Source organism: Cibotium barometz, chromosome 47 (genome assembly GCF_041138505.1).
Source record: "Cibotium barometz isolate CiBa-2024 chromosome 47, ASM4113850v1, whole genome shotgun sequence".
NCBI classification, from domain to species: domain Eukaryota; kingdom Viridiplantae; phylum Streptophyta; class Polypodiopsida; order Cyatheales; family Cibotiaceae; genus Cibotium; species Cibotium barometz.
The window spans coordinates 22,230,167-22,248,897 of record NC_141092.1 but is presented as its reverse complement, the minus strand read 5'-3'; the positions used below and the strand labels follow the sequence as shown (position 1 = coordinate 22,248,897).

At 43.6% G+C, this 18,731-nt stretch overlaps 1 protein-coding gene across 1 annotated transcript in view; it reads left to right on the top strand.

The window, feature by feature from the left end:
- LOC147611509 (dynein-1-alpha heavy chain, flagellar inner arm I1 complex-like) overlaps window positions 1–18,731 on the top strand; it is a 247,334-nt gene that overhangs the window by 208,020 nt on the left and 20,583 nt on the right. Inside the window, exons 39-44 of the mRNA XM_086784911.1 lie at window positions 8,469–8,694; window positions 8,798–8,929; window positions 9,257–9,472; window positions 9,667–9,902; window positions 10,001–10,244; window positions 18,359–18,595. Of these exons, the coding sequence (XP_086641037.1) occupies window positions 8,469–8,694; window positions 8,798–8,929; window positions 9,257–9,472; window positions 9,667–9,902; window positions 10,001–10,244; window positions 18,359–18,595 (1,291 nt within the window). The remainder of the gene's footprint in view (window positions 1–8,468; window positions 8,695–8,797; window positions 8,930–9,256; window positions 9,473–9,666; window positions 9,903–10,000; window positions 10,245–18,358; window positions 18,596–18,731) is intronic.

Genomic DNA, 18,731 nt, shown 5'->3' with positions numbered 1-18,731 from the left:
GTATGATGATTTTGTATGTGATATGTGGATTGATTACTCCTTGTGTCTCTCGGATCATGCTCCGATATGCTTGAAAATACAATTCGGTTCATGTTCTGCCATTGATTCATTAACTAGAAAGAGACTTCTGCATGTCAATAATGCTTATCTTAAGCATGAGGTTTTTCGCAATCTGATTGTGGATATTATTTCGCCATTGATCTCTCAAATGCATGTTGATATGGACACAGCATGGTTTCGTTTTGTTATGCGGGTTCAATGTGTGATCCAGGATTATGGCAGACACTATTTATCGCATTTCAGAGAGCAAGTTCAACAGGCCAAAGGCACTTGTCAAAGTTTGATGCATCTGGCTAACACTTCATCTCTTACTGAAATCCAGATGACAGAGTTGCTTTCTGCTCGTGCTTTGTTGCATCGTAATGATGAGAGAAAATTGGCAAAGTGGCAGACTAGAGCTCGCCAAAAGGCTATAGCGGATAAAGGATGCACTTCTAAACAATTCTTTCGTCATCTACATCTTTCTAGGCAGTCTCAAACTATTAAGAGGATTAAACTCCCGACTGGTGATTGGACTACCTCTCGTGTGGGGCTTGCACGGGCCATGGAATCTCATTATGGCAAGATTTTTGAGGCCTCTTCTCTCACGCAGGAAGGTCGAGAGGCTCGTCGCTTGTTTTTATCTCAAGTTGCTCCGATTTTATCGGCCCACCAGGCTCAGCTTTTGGAAGCCGCCTTCACGGAGACAGAATTGTATGCCAGTTTGTGTGATTTGGGCCGTTGGAAATCTCCCGGTTGGGATGGCCTTACTGTAGAATTTTTCTTGTCGTTTTGGCACTACCTGGACCAGCCACTATTGTTAATGATAAACAGGGCATGGGAGCAACAGGTTTTGCCTTCATCTTGGAAAGAAGGCTTGCTCAAGTTGATTCCAAAGCAAGCACTTTGTGAAGAGTTCTCGCAATGGAGGCCGATTACGCTCATGCCTGTGGTTTATAAATTGCTGGCTAAAATGCTTGTCAATAGACTTAAAGGGTTTTTGCATGATGGTTTGCATCCATCTCAGTATGGCTTCATTCCACGAAGGCAAATTACTGATAATCTAGCAAATGTCATCATTGGCATGGAGTATGCGAAATACACTCGACAAGATGTATTGGTCATGCAGGTTGACATTGAAAAGGCATTTGACACTGTTCTTTGGGATTACATTGCAGATACCATGCTTCGGCTGGGATTTGGGCCTAAGCTATCCTCTGTGGTTTATTTCTTGTATGCTGACAGTACCTCTGCCGGTTTGTTGGATGGTTTTCTCACAGATCCTTGGCATTTGGGACGTTCAGTAAGGCAAGGTTGTCCTCTCAGTGCTTTGCTTTATGCGATTGCTACTCATCCACTGCTTATGTATTTGGAGTCTTTGACTTCGTCTGGAAGATTGCAGGGCCTGAAATTACCCTCTGGGAAACATTTTATTGGGCAAGCTTATGCAGATGATTCTCTCTTTATGCCTCGCAATCACCAAGATGATGTGGAACAAATTATGCACACTCTTCATTTGTTTGGATTGGCAGCAGGCCTCAAAGTGAATTTTCGTAAATCCAAACTATTGGCTCTGACTGAGTATGATTGGCATAAGCTGCTTTGGCCAGGCGAACTTGTTCCTCCGAACATTATAGTTCGTCATTTGGGTTATCCGATGGGTTGGACTGTATCGGCTACACGGAAATTGGATTGGGTAGCCGAGCGCTTGCACTCCAAGTTACATTATTGGAAGTTGTCCACTTGGCCGCTTCATGTGCGTCTTAGAATTGTGCAATGCATTCTTGTAGCTTATGTGCAGTTTTATCTACCTTTGCTATATTGGTCTCAATCCCGCTTGAAGTCCCTTATGTCAAGTATATTGGCGCATTTCTGGCGCACTTCATCTCGTGGAAAGGGCCTCAGATTGTTATCCATGGACAAGTTATGCTCTCCTAAGCGCCTTGGAGGGCTGAATATTTTGGATTTGAGACGTCATGTCTTGGCTAGGAAAGCTATGCTTTTGCCGGTTTTGTCGGACCAGCAGCAACCCTGGACTCTCATGGTGTCCCATTTGTGTCGGCATATTGTCACGCCATTCTATGGTCATTGGCAACCCACATACTGGGATCTTATATGTGAAAAACTTGAAGGACACATTCCGGGATGTCCTTTCACTTCTTCTCTCATTATTGATTGGAAGGAAGTTACTTCACATATGATATGGCATGGTTCCCGATCTTTGATGGGCAATTCCCTGCGGCTAGAGAGTTTGCATTGGAGTCCTGTATTTTCTTCCACTTTGGTTGACCGTTCACCTCGTCAGGCATATTTTCTATCTCAAAAAGGAATATGTCAGATACATCAGGTGGTGGATGACACTGGTCAGGTTCTTTCCTTCTCTGTTGCGGCGAATCGTTTTCAATTGGGATCCCATTATTCTCATCTTTGGACAGAAATTCAGCAGATGATTGCTGATATTTCTCCTTTACCTCGCTTGAATGTGGATTCCCGTCTATCTGATTGGAATCTTGGAACCATTGCTATGAAATGTATTTCAGCTGGGACAGTTTATGCCCTCTTGCAATCGGATGCATGGATAGTCAGACATGGTAATCAGCTATGGTCTCTCTCCAAATCTTCAATGTGGTGGAAACATACATTGTTTTGCATTTGGAAAAGTCATCTGCCTCTCAAAGAACGCCTGTTCTTGTGGCGCTGTTTGGTTGGTGCTCTTCCTGTTGGTAGCTTGTTACATGCACGTCGTATTGCGCCTTCACGTTGTGTCCGATGTAAAGCTACTGAGGAGACTGTCCCACATTTACTATGGGGTTGCGTATGCTCCAGATCGTTCATTCGCCGGGTCTCGACTGCTCTTCACCTTCGTTTCCCTTCGGGCATTTTTCACAGACGGTTTTGGCTTTTTGGGGTGTTACAAGCATCACACTCTCAGTTTGCTATATTTTTCAGCTGGGTCCGATTCTGGGTCTTTTGGACCATATGGCATGTTCGGAACAACCTCATGTTCCAAGCCAATGACATTGATCCCTTCCATTACTTCAAGTTCTCGCTTGGTCACGCGCTTCATTTTGCTTATGATGCTGGGGACATCACTCTTGATGCTTATAGGATTTACTTTGATTGCTTCTAGGTAGTGAAGCCTATAGTTACTCTTCTTTTTCTGGGTTTTCCTCGCTTAGAGGTTTCCCACTTGTAAATAAATCAAGGATTTACAAAAAAAGTGTGTGTGTGTGTGTGTGTGTGTGTGAGAGAGAGAGAGAGAGAGGTGTGTGGTGTGTATGTATGAGTGTGTGTTTGTGTGTGTAGTGCCGCTCTGCAGAGCTTGTTCTAGGGTTCACGACCTGGTGTATAGCTCGCCTTTCTCCTTTGTGCGCTCGTGTGTGTGTGTGTGTGTGTGTGTGCGCGCGCGTGCGCCCGCGTGGGTGTGTGTATACTGTGAGAGAGAGACCCTGCGTGGTCCATCAGCCTCGACTCGACTCCATCGTTTGCTGCTCCCCGGAGCACCTGGTTCCCTCGCAGCTTCAATTCGTCGCCGAAATTGCTCAGCAGACTGCCTCGCCATTATCCTAATCGCCCAGTTATGCATTTTGGTCGCCGGATTCTGCTTCTGGAGTGCCCGTCCCTGCTCGTGGGTCCACTGCGACTGTTCGCTGGTGCCTCTGCAGCGCCCTCGATTCTCTGTCCAGCTGTCCTGATATCGCCTTTCTACACCGACTTTACCTAGTGCCTATTATCTCATCATGGCTTCTCCTATAAAATATTATGCTCATAAAAAACAAAAGCAGGCTGTAGGTCAGGATGACCCTGTGCATGAAACGCCCAAGGCTGGGCTGATCTATGAGGTAATGCATGAAGGATTTCAGGATACACGCAAGAATTGGAAAGATCCTGTTCCTATGGTGGGACTTGCAGTGGATGTGAATGAAATCATAGATCCTATTCGAGAATATGCGAAGCATGCTGTGATTATTTTTTTTCCAGGCAGGATGCCTGTTTGCTGCTGATGTCGGGAATTGGTTGGCACGGACATTGGGTGGTTGTTTTGTTCGCAAAGTCCACTATGTGGCAAGAGGTTTCTTTGAGGTCATTATGGTGGATGAGTACCATAAGCAAACGCTTTTAGAGCACTCCCCTCTCTTCTATGGACAACAGATGGTTCATGTATTGCCATGGTTCCCCACCAGAGACTATCAGGCTTTGATTAAGCATCGCTGTCCTGTTTGGGTAGAAGTGGTGGACTTCCCCCAATGTTTGGCCTCCTTGTTACCTAAAATTGCAGCATCTCTAGGAAAGGTTGTATGCCCTCCTAGACCAAATGGCAACTCAAATCGATTCTGTATTTTATGGGACACGGATCAGCCCACTCCGGAATCTTATGCTGTTACCATAAATAACGTTTCCATGGGGAGTGCTTTTTTCAGACTCAAATGGGGTCTTTTTGCAGGCGCATGCTTTGAGTGCAAAAAGTTTGGACATATGGCATCTCAATGTCCTATGGTCCTCCATAAGATGCCGCCTGATGCCTTGCCCATCCCAATGCAGAATAAGGACACTCCTGGTCCTTCAGGGGTTAAAAACAAAAATCTAAAGACTCCTGTTATGCCTCAAGAAAAAGGCAAAATGCTAGTCTCTTCTAATATGAATGTAGCTGTGGCTAATCTCTCTACTTCTTCGCCAAAAGGAAAAGAAAAGACACTTCAAGAAACATCTCAGCCACCGCGCAGGACAATTATCCCCAGGCGTCCTTTGCCTTCTAGAACTTGGAATGGAGCCTCCTCTAGTGGGCATACCCCAGAAGAAAATTCTGGAATTGGCATCACCTGGGCTACTGTAACTGCAGGTCGTACTCTGTTTCCCGAAGAAGAGGCTGCTAGCTTGCTAGCCACCCGTCTCATAGATATTCCTCCTCCTGATCGGGGTGCATACCCTGTGGAGGACATGCAAGCTTGAGCTACTATTTTGTTCATACTGTACATACACTATAAATATGATGTCATATATCATAGTTTTGACTCTCAATGTACAGGGTTTGTGTGACCCTAAAAAGTGGAAGATGGTTTGGGCATATTTGAAGCGTATGCAGCCAGATATCGTTGCTCTTCAGGAACACAATCAACATCACTATGCTGGACAGCAAGGCCATTATGCTAGTTATGATATTTTTTATGCAGGCCACCATGCCTTTTCGGGTGTACTTTTTCTTGTGAAACATCATTTACAGCCAGTCATGGCATTTAATGACCTCCAAGGCAGATGGATGGTTATGCAGTGCTTTATTCAGGTTGAAATCTTTGAATTTGCATCAATATATGCACCTCAATCCTCTCACGCTAGAGGACAGATATGGCAACAAATGAAATTGTACCCTTGGAGACAGAAAGCATTCATATGTGGAGATTTCAATAATGCCCCTCAACCTGGTGATAATACATCCGGTCGTACTTGCTACTGAGACGTCTTCGTGGGCAGATTTTGTAGCAACGCTTAATCTGATTGATCTTTGGAAAGAATCTCAGCCCTTGATGCCTGGGTATACCTTCCAACATAATGCACGGTATACCTTCCAACATAATGCACGATCCACTTACAAAGCTCGCTTGGATCAATGGTATCAGCTTGATCCGTTTCATTATGATACTCTCACGACCAAATTGTGGGTGGATTATACATTTACATATTCAGATCATGTACCCTTATGGCTCAGAGTTCATCTGCACGACATGCCTGATGACAGATTGCCACTTCGAAGGTTGCTTATCATCAATAATAGTTACTTGGAGCATGATGCATTCAAAGCACTGATACTTGAGGCCTGTCAGCCACTCTTTCCTCAATCTTTCATTGACTTGGATTATGCATGGACAGCTTTAATTGCTCGCATGCAATTAGTCATCCGTGATTATGGTAAACAGTATCTGGAAGGTTGGAGACAGACTGTTGCTTATGCTAAGCAAACATGCCAATCGTTAATCGAGCTTAGTCATCTTCTCTCCCTAACTTTGGCTGAAGCCACTTCTTTATGTCAAGCTCGTCACTGTATTCAGGTAAATGATCACCGAAAGCTTGTCAAATGGGAGATACGGGCACGACAACAGGCGCTTTTGGACAAAGGCTGCTCTTCCAAAAAAAATTTCAAGAGTTTACATTCCAGAAAACAAGCTGCATCTATATGTCGCACTTTAATTTCAGATGACACGTGGACCTCCACCCGAGCACAATTGGCTGCGACTTGTGTTACCCATTTCTCCTCTCAATTTGGTGAAGACGATTCTCACGCCATGGAAGTGTGTGATGCACGTCATCTGTTATCACAGCATGTATCCCCCATCCTTTCTGCTACTCAGGCGCAACAACTAGAAACAAAATTCTCTGAACAAGAACTGTCTGATGCAATCAGGTCTTGTGGCCGATGGAATACAGGTGCATATTCTTGCCCACAGAGGTAAACTGATGCTTCAATTTCTAGAAGGCACTCAGCCTTGGACAGCGATGATCCGTCATTTGTTACTTCATCTGACGACTTCGGCTTTTGGCCATTGGCAACCTACTCATTGGGATTTTATTCTTGGTTACATTACTGGCAAAATTAAGGGCTGTCCTCTCATTTCTGGCTTACTTGCTGATTGGAAGCTTGTCCTTTCAAATTTAAAATGGAATGGTCGCGGCTCCTTACAAGGCAACTCTCTCCGCGCTAAGAGCATCCACTGGTCCAAAGCATTTTCAGTTCCCCTGGTGGTGCAAGAACCCCGGCGTTCATATTTTCTCCACTCAAAGGGTGTTACCTCTGTGGGAGATGTCATCCATCCTGATGGCTCCCCTCTTTCTTTTCCACAAGCTGCTACACATTATGGCTTGGGACCTCATTATCATCGTCTTTGGCGTGATATAATTCAGATGCTTCAGCCTTTTTTGCCGATTCCACTGTTGGAAATTGGAGATCGCCTGCAGGATTGGACTATCTCCTCTTTTGATTCTTCATGCCATCCCTTGAGGCTATCTGATATTACAGTTGCTGGTTTGTATCAACATTTGTTGCCATTGCCTTGGGTTTCTGAACGGGCAAATCTCTTCTGGCATATGCATCGGTCATCTTGGTGGTGGAAAAGACGATTGCGATCTCTTTGGCAGTCGAAGCTTCCTCTTCGACAACAGCTCTTTTTATGGCGCGTTCTTTTGGCTGTTATTCCCTCAGGACAGTTTCTGACACGCAGACATATATCCTCATCCACTTGCCGTAGATGCTCTGTTTCCAGGGAGACAGTCATTCATATTTTTTGGAGCTGTCCTTCTTCTCGTCAGTTTTTTCTTCCTCTCATCCAGCTTCTGCGGGCTAGATTTCCAAATATGATATTTGGAAAGTTTTTCTGGCTATTTGGTCTTCATTTGCCCAGACCAGAGTTCTCTCTTTTCTTCTCATGGGTGCGCTACTGGGCTTTATGGACGCTATGGAAAGTTCGCAACCATGCAGTTTTCGGTGATGTGGTTTTTTCTGCTTTTTCTTTTTTTCGGTACTCCCTGCATCAATCTTTCTTCGATTGCATGCAGGTTGACCAAATAGATCATGATGTATATATGTCTTATATTGACATCTTCAGTTGATGTACTTTGGGACTATCTACTTTGGATAGTCATCTTGTAAATCTAATATACTTATGATTCCACTAAAAAAAAAGTGTGTGTGAGAGAGAGAGAGGGAGAAGAGAAAGAAAAAGAAAGACCTTATTGATGTCTATAAAGGACCCGAAGGGTCAAGTATCCCATATGAGAGGATCTGTGATGAATGTGGGTGTTTTCTTTTCCTCCATGATGTGCCATGCGTTTGAGTTATCTGCATGTAAAAGTTTATCAAACAATTTGAAGGTCAGGAAAGGCAGGGACAGAAGCAGGGCAGGCAAGGAAGGCGAAGAGGGGGTTGATGGGAAGGGAGAGGGAGGGGCGATTTCAAAGGAGGTGTACAATGCACCACACATGGGGAACTACGTTTTCCAGAAGTTTGAGAGTAGCCTGTGCATGCAAACAAGTGTACGGATGACCAGTATACGCGTCCATACAACGGTCTATTGCTCCAAAGAATGTGCTCACTTTTACCTTATGTCTATTGCTCCAAAGAATGTGCTCACTTTACCTTATGTCCACAAACATCCAGCATGAGTTTGCACTATGGCGAACCAACATTTTTCTAGTTGGCTAAATTTACAGGCAAACTGTTTGGCATTCCGTACCTGGATTATAGCGAATTGAGCTTTAGAATTCTAACCAACTATTTGAAGGATATATTCTAAGACCTGCTAAATGCACGCACTGAGTGGGAGCATGAATTACCATTGCAAAGTAGTACATGATGACAACCACGTTTATGAGTATCTCCCCTTTTAGGCAGTGCTTGTGGAAATGTCATGCTGACAAACTTCTTGTTTTTCTAAAAACAGCAAGAGCACAGCAGAGGTGCAGACAAAGCAAAATTTTGCACAAGAAAAGCAAGCAGATTTGGAAAGACAAAATGAAGCAATTAGCAGAGAGAAAGAAGAGGCTGAGCAAGCATTAGTAGAAGCACTTCCAGCTCTGGAGGCAGCAGCAGAAGCATTGAACAATCTTAAAAAAGATGAAATTACAGAGATTCGATCATTTGCAAAGCCTCACATCCTAGTGCAAAAGGTGACATATTATTCAGCTCGACACTTTTTTGAACTGTGATGACTAAATAGAAGAAAATGTGTTCTTGAGATATGTCCAACAAGGATGTTTACATTAATTTCAGGTGTGCGAATGTGTTGTGATTCTAAGAGGCATCAAAGATGTGTCTTGGAAGGGTGCAAAGGCAATGATGGCAGACAATCGGTTTTTAGCCACATTAATGGAATTTGACAAAGATGCAATAACTGATAAGCAGGTACTTCTTTTATGAAAAATCAGAGATTTGACCCACTATATTGTCTTGCCCATTCAGTTTAGTTGTAACTAGAAACATGACAATCCAACTCATGCATAAGCACTCTTACAAGAGTGATTCTGCTGAACTGAATCCTTGAAATAACCACATGCTTGGCATACTCATACACAAGTTGCGAAGGGACACGGTTGAATAGGCACATACACATTGAAGTTTAAGTGACTAGGTACACATACAAATGTATATAGAGTCTTTGTTCATAATTTTACATGAATAATTTTTTCTTTGTCTTGGAGATACTTTATGCAACGTGTTCTTGACTTCTAGATGAGGGCTTTGAAAGACTATTTTAAAGATCCAAAACTTACACTAGAAGAGCTTATGAATATATCAACTGCTGGAGCTGGGCTCCTGCGGTGGGTTATGGCAATGATGAATTATAATAACATTGCAAAGACTGTAGCACCAAAACGTCAAGCAGTAGCTACAGCAGAGAAAAACCTCCGAAATGCACAGAATGAATTGGAAAGAATTCAAGAAGAGGTATACTTTCTCACATAGCCCATGCTGAGTCCATAATGAAACTCATTACGTATTGTTGTTATTGTTGTGATGCTTCACAATTTGTTAAAATAAGATGAGTCAAAACTTAGGGTGATGATTAGAATTTCAATAAGGTATGATGCAGTTTTGAACTGCTTCAGGCTGACAATGGACTCAATTCGTCTTGTACCCAGATAAAAGAGTTGTCTAAGCAGCTAGAGATTCTACGAAGTCAGTTTGAAGCAAATACTGCAGAGCAGCAAGACTTGAAAAAAAAAGCAGACCTTATGGAGAAACGACTTGATGCAGCTTCACGCCTTATTGAAGGATTGGGATCTGAACATGAAAGATGGTCAAAGGAAGTGGAGGAGCTTTCTATTGCTCGTGAGAAACTTTTGGGAGATTGCTTAATCACCTCCAGTTTCTTAAGGTAAGAAATGCATTTGCATGAAAATACACCCAATCATTTTCAACAATCCTTGTCCTAAAATTTCCTTGCCTGATTTTTTCCTTGAACACCTTATTCAGTTATACTGGAGCATTCACGATTGACTTTAGGACACGCATGATACAAGACATATGGCTCATTGACATTCAGCAAAATAGCATCCCAGTGACTAGGCCTTTTCGACTAGAGGCATTATTGGCAGATGAGGTTGAAATCAGTAGATGGGTTAGTGAAGGACTTCCATCTAATGAGCTCTCAATACAGAATGGCATCCTCACAACACGAGCATCAAGGTTTCCCTTGTGCATTGATCCACAAATGCAGGTGAGTGTTGATTTTAATTACATGCTTTTTTTTGTGAAACCACTGTTCTATTAGTTTACTGTACAGAGAGCACCCTCATGAGAGTATTTCTCGACAGCTCACAAAACTAAAAACATTGGAAAAACAAATCTAGATGTGTCTGATCCAGCTGTTGTACCTGATGACAATCATATAAGGATTGGCACAGTGATTGACAAAAGTAGTAATACTTGTCAATCGGGGGTGATTGCCTTACCGATTTCCCTAATACCCAAGGAGAGGACAAACCTTTGTGTAATATACATCATGCTGTGCTGTTTTGATATAGCCAGTAAATGACATTTCCCATTTTTTGTCCAAACCCAAGTTTTGTCATTACTACAGCAATGTAATCCCACTCAACTGTATCAAAGCCTTCGCCACATCTATTTGCAGTAATAAGACATCCTTCTCTGTATATTTGGCATATTATATTCCCACATATGCATTACATATATTATTTGTAATGTGCCATCTAGGGACAAAGCCTATTTCCCCAATATGTAAGGTGATCTCAACCATATGGATGATATCACCCCATATAGTACTAATGCACTAAGACTCAAAAATCTGAACACCCTCAATTGCCTCTATGCATCTAGCTTTCCAAATCTGCCATGATGTAATACTAGCAACAATCTCCCAACAGCTGTCAACCCTTTGTCTGGAGGGTGTATAATGTGAGTGAGGGACATCCTGCAACAAACCATACTAGGCAATACCTCTACGAATGAAAATAGCAATGTTTGTATCACTGCCCTCGTAAAAAAGCTGCGGACCAGACTGGGAAAGCCAAGCAATTTCCCCCCAAGTAACATACATGGCGCATCCACTCAATTTGCCCATAAGTTGGGCTATAGAACCCCAAATACGTTGTGCAGTGTTGCATCCCCATAAACAATGCTCTACAATCTCAAAATTTGCCACACATCTCGCACAGGTAGGTGCTACACCGAAAATCGATCTCCACTGATTGGTGGGGAGATCACCATGTAAAAACAACCAAAAGAAATGAGAGATCTGGCTCCTTCTATATGAATGCCAAAGTCTATGCCAATATCTGTGCTATATCACCAAAGTGATATCCATAACTCTCCCACTCAGGCCTGAGAGTAGGGATCCTATACATCTGTCGAATGATGAGAATCCAGGCATTCCGGAAAGAGAAACTAAAAAAGGGAATGGCTTTTCAATGGATCAAAGGCATCACCTAGATCCCACTGAAGATATCTGATAGGATAGTCACCTATAGCCTCAAACACCAAGAGCCATGAGTCACTATCTGAGGAGAAGGATCGATGAACCAGTGCTTCCCCAAACGACCAACAATCCTCACTGGACTAAGCCTGGTGTCTGGGATGATCTCCTCCATGCTATGTCTCCTCAATCATGATAGAATAGATGATGCAATATGTGGCCACCTAGCTCAAGAGAGCAATGACCTGCAAAGGTACACCTATCCTAGAAAAAACTCCCAACCATCTCAGATGATAATCTCCATGAAAAATCCTAGACATCCACTCATGCGGTATAGTTGCATCGATCTGATCAATACGAATGCCAGAGCTCCTTAGATGCTGAATGGATGCAGCTCTCCGATCCACCGGAAGACTCTTGAAGGTCTTCCAAGCAAGAACTGTATATACACATCTCTCCCCTCCTGACCATTGCATGTAACGAGATGCACCAAGTGGCTGACCGGCCTCATCCCTAATGAGCTCGTTCCACATAATGACTGAAATGCAGTGGTCAGGATCCCCATAACCTCGTAGCCAGTGCTACGAGCCTAGACAAAAAGCAAGCATGCAGGACACAAAAACAAGTCATGCTTCTAATAAATCTTTTTATATCCGCACATACTTTTTTTTTGGTAATATCCAGTGCAGTATATTTATATGCTAATTTACATGATGGGAGGTCTCCGAAATGGAGAGTATCCCAAAGATCAGAAACATAAAAAGAAAAGCTCTATGCAAGGAGCATCCATATCACCCTCATGGCAGGCATCATATAAGGATTGCCGCAATGAGGCTCGGAAAGATTCATATGACTTGTGAATCAGCCGACCCAAGTATGCCAAATTATGCTGACCCAAGTATGCCAAATTATGCTTACTCCAGATTGTCCAAAGCGCCCAATATCTCACCCAAGAGAGAAATAGTGAGTATTGAGACAAAGACCTCATAAATCTACCAAAGAGCCAGAAATGTTTCCCAAATCTGTGACTCGGGAAACGGAGCCGAAGATAATCTAAAATTCTCCTGAGGAGGATCCCAAAACACGGGCGGTAGATGATCAGGGCTATGTCTTATCTTTTCCTCAGGCCACTGCTTCCTATGCATTGGGAATGCATCATAGGTCTATATGGAAGAAAATTGCTGATTTATTACATCCTTTTCTACCTGTTCCTCCTGTGGCTGACACAGACAGGCTTACGGATTGGCAATTGCAACCCTCTGCTACATGCACTCATCCTGTTCCTCTTCCCGCCTTAATCTCCATCAAAGCTTACAGGCTTCTTCAGCCTGCTCCATGGATTCAGCAACATGCTAATTCTCTGTGGCATATAAGGAATCCCCTCTCATGGTGGCGGAAGAATCTCGGGATGTTATGGAAGTGTAAAATGCCATTGAAACAAAGACTTTTTCTTTGGAGATGTATGACAGGCACATTGTCAGTGGGGGTCACACTTGCTAAACCTTGCATTGCACCATCCACATGTTTAAGATGTCAGGCTCCTTCAGAGACTGTTCTTCATTTGCTTTGGCACTACATCATGTATGTATCTAATTCCCAATTTCATGAGATTGTATGCCCGAACAGGTTCCTGTAAAGCGAGTGGAATGTCAAAGATGGCACTCCAATGAATACTTTCTTTCCTCATTGAGTTTGTCCCCGAGCAATTATCAAGAGCCCATTTGACCTTAGAAAGTACTTGTTTCCAGTCAAGTATCAGAGCAGTAGAGAAAGGACAGCCAGGTATCTTCCCTACAAATCTCCCAATGACAACCTCCCAATGATCAGTAATCCAATGACCATGAGCACAAGTCCTCATGTTGACACACATGGATGCTAGCATACAAGTCCATGGCTATTGTTGGCGGAAAAAAGTATGCAGCATAGTCGCCTTCCTTGCAAGTACATGATATCTTATATTGAGGACATTAAGTCCACCATGCATTCTAGGAGAGCACACCATTTCCATCTTCATCAGTCTCAATGCTTTCACAGCAGTTTTTGTCCTCCATAACATCTCCATAGCTTGAGACATAAAGGCTGAAATATCCCTGGAGGACCAATGCAACAAAGGCAAATAGAACTGGACATAGGACATTACAATGGACTGTACTATTCTGAGCCTGACATGAAGAGGCCAAGTAGAAATCTTCCAGTATTCCAGTTTATTTTGGTGTATCCGCACATACACCAAAATGAAATGCATATGCAAATATACATTGGAAATCCCCCGTTCTCAAGCCATGTATTTCACTCAGGGGTCTAGTCATACTAGATGACCCCGAGCAACACTGTTCTCTAGTCATACTGGTCACACCTCCAGGGCTACTAGTCACAACACTAGCACTGCCAGAAGGGCTATTGTTAATATCAGCAAAGCTCCCATCCCTCTGGAAATACCAGTCCATGTCATAGGACTACTGATCATATCAGCAAAGCCCAAATACTAGACATCCCGAGGGTGATTCACCAGTCAAACTGGTGTCCACATGCATAGAAAGATCTGGTGAGATCTATCTTTGAATTTATTAAAGGATACTTTGTTGTTTAGGGAGCCAAATGGTGACAACTACTAGTTCATTCAGCATCGGAGCAGGAGGAACATAGGCCACAATGTAAGAGTGGGACAATCCGAAGCTAGATGCCCAAACTTATGGCATGTGAAGCATGCATCTGCAAACACACCCCATTTTAAGTCAAAGCATATTTTCCCATGTGTACATCATCTATTTCCACAGCAATAGACGGAGAGGTGGGTTTATCAATGTCCCACAAAATGCAGAAATGGTTACGATTTCCCATCAGACGCAAGGCACAAATTACAGTTCCCCACTACTGAGCCAAGCTTGGCAGCACTTCGCTAAAATTCATTGGAAAATTAACCACCTCAATCCATATTGGGCATTGATGTTTCATAAGTGCCTGATAATCCTTTGTTGCATTCCATGGAAGCGCATGTATGATTTTCCTACCATGATACAATGGCAATTTTTCCAACACATGTTGTTTGTATGTTGCTTCCGAAAGGAGCACTTCAAAAAAACCACACGTTGCATAATACGCACCATCAAAAGATCTGAAAGCGCTCACCAGCCCCCGTGGGCTAAAACTGTGTTGTGGGCCTCCCTATACATGGAAGAGACCCCTCTGATCCACTCTTGCGAGTAACCCATCCGTGCCATTGTGCCTTCTAGAAGTCCCAATCCACTCTCTCATAAGCTTTTCGAATTCTAGCAAAAGAATGGCAAGGGTTTGTTGGCTAGATTTAGCCCATTCCATAGCTTCCCAAAATGAAAAGATGTTATCAAAAATATTCCTTTCTTGGAGGAAACCATTCTATGTATCATGAATAATTCTCTGAAGAACAAGCTGAAGTCTCATACTCACTACCTTCGCTAAGATTTTGTGAGTAGACCCAAGCAGAGTTATGGGCCTCCACTGTCTAATATTAGTCGTCTCCACCTTTCAAAACAAGGTGGATAAGACCCTCCGTGATAAAAGGTGACACCATACCAATACACCACATCTTCTGCAGAGTAGTAGTAGTAACATCATCACTAATGTAATCCCAAAACTGCAAAAAGAAGGATGGAGAGAGGCCCTTAGGCATTTGCCTCTCGAAAGGCCGTGCAAAGCATGTCTCAGCTCATCCTTCGAAAAGGGGGCATCCAAAGAGGCACACATATCATCTGTAAATAAGCTTGGGCATGCGCTCTCAAACTTTCTGTTGTGCAACATTTCTATCCAAAGAGTGAGCCTCTATAGAGAGCAAGGTCTGATAAAAATCTAAGGCAATACTCTCCCTTATTTGGATTAGTACGAAAATCTTGCTGAGAATCCGCAAGCATCTCAAAGTGTCCCTATCGTGCATAGTTCCATGTGCTGAAAAAAACGGTTTGTTGCATCTACAACCCATCTATGTCCAAAATGCCTGATTAGCATGAAATGCAAACTCAGTCCACCTATCGATGGCCACCTGTAACTCAGCTCCACTAGGTGACAAGAGGTCTGGGATCCAAGAGGACGCAGGATGCTTCTCTTGTTCCCTCTAAAGCGTAGCGAGCTTGCATCTGATAGTTCGTTCACTCCTTGTCCAAAGCCTCTTCTTTCTTGGCCAAGGCAACAGAATGATAGTGCTGGCTAGTCCTCTCCAGGGCCAAAGCAAGCCTCGCCCGGGGATCAAGATGATCACAAAGCCTCCAAATCTCTCTAACCTTTAGGGAGGTCTCTACATCCTGATAGAGAGAGTCTAGGATGCAGGCATGGGTTACACCCTTCTCGCTCCCAAATTCCTTGATGCACAAGATAACTGGGCAATGATCTGATTTGGTAGTACCTCTCAAGATGGCAATAGAGCCTCCTCTATATCCAGGCCCCACTCATCCACACAATCTATCCAACCCTGCAAAGATGCATCCATCCCCACTTCTATGGTTGTGCTAGGAGTAAGATAAAGAGCTAGGCCTCCTCTGGAAATCATCCTTTGTCCAACAATCCCTCCCATAGAAGAAAAGTATAAATCTCTCCTAGGACGCTCTCTCCAAGGGGTATGTTCTACCCTCACGGCCACCCTTTTTGTCCAATGGCTGCTCAACCATGTTGAAGTCTCCTCCAACAATCCGATGATTAGCGAGGGGTAGCAGTTGTGTGAAGGTGCCCCAGAGGGCCACAGGCACATAGATATTCAAGACACCCAGCTTCAGTCCCTCCTGCATAACCATAATCCATTGTACTCTAGCAGGTATGATTACACCATGGCCAATAACATGAGGTAAAAGTGATGCTGACATTGAAATGCATACCCCACCTTTTGTCCCTTGTACACAGGGCCAAAAAGTGTGTCCAAAGAGGATCTTACCAGTTTTACCACGCTAAAACATATCCAATTTGTGCTCCTACAGAAACAACACATCCATAGGTCCACTTGTAATGGTAGGGTGGAGCTGATCCTTAACAAGGTGCTTCCTATTGTGCATGGAAAGCCTCCCTAGACCTTGCACATTCCATGAGATAATTCTCATGGTAAAGCAACCACTTGGCCAGAGTCTAGACCCGCCTCGTAACATCCTACAAGGCCTCATAAGATGGCAACGTGTCCTGTGCATCCATACCAAATGCATCCTGCATATTGTCCATCCCAAGCAAGAAAGACTCAACATAGTCATTCTACCCTAATGCAACATCCTTTTGTGAGGATGACTCTTCAAACTCATCATTCTGACCCAATACATCATCATTGTCTACATTGTCTTTGGGAAGACCTCATCTTGTGTCCCAGTGTTCCCACCTGGAGGGCGGCCATGAGAGAAAACCCACCACTCCTTGGCGAAAGGCTTGCCAAGGCAGAGGCTGTGTTGCTTGGGAGTGCGTTTGCGCCACCTCCTACACCCCTAGCCCTAGGGCAATCACGAGTAAAGTGGCCCACCTGATGATAGACCCGGCACTAGTCACGTCTACCTGACATCTCCATATGTTGCTTCAAGGGACCGTTAGGTCCTGGAAGTAGCACAAAATCCTCAAAGGGCTCACTGTCACGAGCCAACACATAATCCTGGGAACAGCATCAGCCGAGGCAGTGACTACCTGGGCAACAGAAGGGGAGAAACCTAGGATAGTGGGCACCTATAGAACCAGCTCAAAGGCTGCCGCAATGGCCTCCAACAATGGCCAATAAGCATGAGGAAGACCTAGGAATGTGTGTGTGTGTAGTCTTCTTCGACAGGGTCGAAGTAGCTAGTGTAGGGTAGGAAGAAAATGGCAGCGGCAGCAGGAAGATGGGGGCAGCAGGGGCAGGGAGGAGGCGAGGCCAGCAGGGGTGGGGGCAACTAAACGAGGATGGGGGGGGCAGGAACGTGGGGGCTGCAGAGGAAGGGAGGAAACATGAAGTGGGGGCAGCTAACCTGCAGGAGGGCAGAGGACAGCAGAAATGGAAAGACGCAGGCAGAGAAGGTAGGGGGCTCAGTGCTCAGGTACGGGGAGCCATTCATCAGTAGACTGATCTGTGACTACTGAGCATTTAAAATATCGCTTGTTCTAAGAAACCATCATAAAGCCAGATCAGAGTCCACTTTTATTGTGATTTGAATATTTTGGCATGTAAATTCCTTGCCTTGTCCCTATAGCCTCTCTTATTTACTTTTGTCAAAAACTCGGTTCTTCCACCCCACATCATTTTCTTTAATGTCTGCTCCCCTTTTTCTCTTCCTATGTTTTCCCTCTTCTCGTTTTATGTTTTCGCAATCATTCCTTTCTTGGTCATTTATCCTGAGATTGATTTCTAAGCATCGACTCTTTCCCTCAATTTTCGCAAGTATCCTTTTTCAAACTTCTTTTACATGCACAGCCAGTTTGCAAACATAACAATTTTCTTTGCACCTTCTGGAATTCGGCTTAAACCTTGTAGATAGTATTATGGCAATTCTTTATACAAAGCCCATTTCATTCAATGAAAATTATTCTCTCTTCTCATCTGTCAGCTCGAGATTCAAGACATCCTCCAGGGCCATAGGGAGGCACTGCTAGGAGGTCGACATCTTGGCGCTCTACTCCACCATGGACATTGAGCTCTTCATGTCTATTATTGCATTGTACAAACAGAGACGTATGTAGTACATAGGCCCTGTCTTTTTCTTCTTTGTGTTCTGACATCTAGTCTCATCTACACGTGGATCATACATAACATCTTTTTGGTTTCATACATCCTTCGAGTGTCTAGTACTTTCTTTCCTTGTGTAATTGGAAAATTGCAGTTCCATCACAATAATCATCCAGTTAAAGCAAAATGTCCTAAACCTTTCCATTTAGATTTAAACACTGTAGATTCAAGGCAAACCTTCCTACTAGGCATTGTACACCTGCAGGCAATTAACTGGATTAAAAAAAAAGAAGGCAAGCTCCTCGAAGGGCGAATAAAGACATTCAATGATTCAGATTTTTTGAAGCAGCTTGAGTTAGCAGTACAATATGGGTTCCCTTTTATGTTTGAGAATGTGGATGAGTATATCGACCCAGTCATTGATCCAGTCCTCGAGAGAGCTACAAGTTCATTACCAGGGGCACGCAAAACTATAAAACTTGGAGACAAAGACGTTGAATGGGTAAGACGCTCTACCAAATCCATCTTTTCTTGGTTCTGGTTTATGGAAGTCTAGTTTCTTTTCAACGTGTAACCAGAAAATTTCAGAATAATAGACTAGGTAGGTACATAAACAAGACTGTATCTTAAGTTTGCTT